The sequence below is a fragment of the Mus pahari genome, chromosome 14 (genome assembly GCF_900095145.1).
Source record: "Mus pahari chromosome 14, PAHARI_EIJ_v1.1, whole genome shotgun sequence".
In the NCBI taxonomy this organism is placed as follows: domain Eukaryota; kingdom Metazoa; phylum Chordata; class Mammalia; order Rodentia; family Muridae; genus Mus; species Mus pahari.
Genome location: NC_034603.1, coordinates 65541436 through 65544179, shown reverse-complemented (window position 1 = coordinate 65544179; position 2744 = coordinate 65541436). Strand labels below are relative to the sequence as shown.

The 2744-nt window shown below is 43.3% G+C and overlaps 1 protein-coding gene across 1 annotated transcript in view; it reads left to right on the top strand.

Moving 5' to 3' along the window:
- Positions 1-2744, top strand: part of Fbxl20 (F-box and leucine rich repeat protein 20) — a 69915-nt gene that overhangs the window by 22882 nt on the left and 44289 nt on the right. Inside the window, 1 exon segment of the mRNA XM_021212264.2 lies at positions 1547-1608. Coding sequence (XP_021067923.2) covers positions 1547-1608 — 62 coding nt within the window.

Here is a 2744-nt window from a genome sequence, read left to right as displayed (position 1 = left end):
GACACTCCAGAAGAGGGCATCAGATTTCATTATGGATGGTTGTGAGCCACCATGTGGTTGCTGGGATTTGAACTCAGGACCTTTGGAAGAGCAGTCGGTGCTCTTAACCACTGAGCCATCTCACCAGCCCCAGGTGGGCTCTTCTTACACCACACACAAAACCAAGTCCTGGGCAGAGTAAGAACAGAGGCTGCAGGCTCATGGAATAGCACAGAGGAGGAAAGCTTCCTCCACTTAGCTGTGCAGTTATAGTATACATGTCAAACTCACAGATGTAAGAACAGAAAGGTAACCAGGCATTCTGTCTGTGGTGATATTCATCCTTAATCCCAGCTCTCTGATGGCAAAGCCAGATGGATCTCAAGATCAGCCTGATCTACAGAGTGCGCTTCAGGGCAGCCAGGGCTACACAGAGAAACCTTGTCTCTCAAAACAAAAAGAAAAAAATTGGGATGAAGAGATGGCTCACACTGGCTGTTCCTTCAGAGGATGCACCCAGATTCAATTCTGAGTACCCACATGGCAGCTTTTATTTATTTATTTATTTTGGTTTTTTTCGAGACAGGGTTTCTCTGTGTAGCCTTGGCTGTGGAACTCACTCTGCAGACCACGCCGGCCTCAAACTCAGAAATCTGCCTGCCTCTGCCTCCCGAGTGCTGGGATTAAAGTCATGTGCCACCATGCCCGGCCACATGGCAGCTTTTAACAGTCTGTAACTCCAGTTCCAGAGAATTCATTGCATCGGGCATTCACGTGGTAAACATATCTGTGCATGCATGCAGAATACCCATACACATCAAATAAACAAATCTTTACAAAGAAAAAGAAAAAGGTCTTTGTGTGATGTGCACACCTTTAATCCCAGCACTAGAGGCAGAGGCCAATCTCTGGGAGTTCAAGGTCAGATAAGATTCCAGTATTTAGGAATGGGCTCAGTAGAGAGACCTGCTGAGGACTTCAGTTAATTGTATGCTTTAGTAATCCCAGACACTTACAGCTGGAGAGACTGGGGTGAGAGTTCCAACAGCAACTCACAGAACAGATAAGGTGCCTTGTCAGACTGCAGAGTAGATGCTTCTGCGGATAGAGGTTGGGGAATTTGTGAGTTTAGAGGGGAGGGGGTCTCTGAGTTTTGTAGATTAGTTTAGGGGCTAAATTGGATATGAAAGCTACAAAAAGTTCAGGAAGTTGATGTGTTGTACCACCACACCGTGGGACTGTTGTGTCTGGTGGTGGTCCCTGAGGTGGGATCGTTGGGCTTACGTGTTTGTCCTCACTGTACTTGGTGTGTGTGGACACATGGGGGGAAGGAAAGAGGGGGACTTGCAGCTGCTGGTTCTTTCCTTCTCCCCCACCGTTCAGGGCCGAGCTCAGATGGACCGGCAAGCTTGGCAGCACTTTCCTCCTAAGCCATTTGGCTGAGTCCCTCTAAGTTTTGTTTTGCTTTGTTTTGTTTTTTTAACATTTCTTATGAGGGAATTTGAACCAATTTGTGAACATGATGAATGTTAATGCCTGATACAGTGATTTTTGTTTTGTTTTATAGATGTTCTCAAACAGCGATGAGGCTGTAATCAATAAAAAACTTCCCAAAGAACTCCTGCTAAGGTAAGTCTGAGCCCTGATTCTGCATCCATCAGTAGTGTATACAATATTTGTATGTGAAGTTAAAATTTGTTGGTGGTTTTTTTTTTTTTTTTTGTTTGGAGTCTTTATCAGGAGAGTCCAACCTTTTGACATTGTTTTCTACAAATGTGTTAGGCTACACTCAAAACTTTCATGGGATCATACATCACAAGGTCAGAGGTAATACTTGCTTGATCTTTATTACCTGGACTTTTAAATTTATTGTAACAGCTTTTAAAATTTTAGTAGTAGTGTTTAAACTTAGACCTGCATGCGATCTGCATCTTGCCTCTGCTTTTGCCTCATCGTACGATAGGTAGAAAAAGCTCAGTCCTCTGAAGGGAAATTCTAGTAATACACTTTGCTACTACATTTTGTTTTTTTGGTGGTTTTTTTTTTTGGGGGGGGGGGTGTTATTTTTTTCTCTGTGTAGCCCTGGCTGTCCTGGAACTCACTCTGTAGACCAGCCTGGCCTTGAACTCAGAAATCCGCCTGCCTCTGCCTCCCAAGTGCTGGGATTAAAGGCGTGCGCCACCACTGCACGGCTGCTACTGCGTTATTAAAATGTTCCCTGTTTCGGTGACACCATGAAATGCTACTGCTCCTTATTCTCATGGCATGACTCTTTATATCTACAGTGGGACAGACTTAACACTTCTTTTTCATTCTTTTGGGTTTTTTTTTTTTAAACAGTTTTTCTGTGTAGCCTGAAACTCCCTCTGTAGACCAGGCCTCAAATTCAGATACCCATGTCTCTGGCTCTCAAATACTGGGTTTAAAGGTGTGTGCCACTAAGTCTGACTCCTTTTTTTTTTTTTTTTTTTAAGTAAAAAGCAGCCTGTTCTGCTGGAGAGATGGCTCAGTGGTTAAGAGCACTGACTGCTCTTCCAGAGCCAGGATTATGTAGAGAAACCTTGTTTCAAAAAATATCAAAGAGGGGCTGGAGAGATGGGATCTGATGCCCTCTTCTGGTGTGTCTGAAGACAGCTACTATAGCATACTCATAAATAAATCTTCAAAAGAGAAAACAGCTTCCAGTCAACTGAAATATCAGAAGCTTGCATTTTTAGATGCTGGTGTTCTCTCTCTCTCTCTTTTTTTTTTTTTTTTTTTTTTTT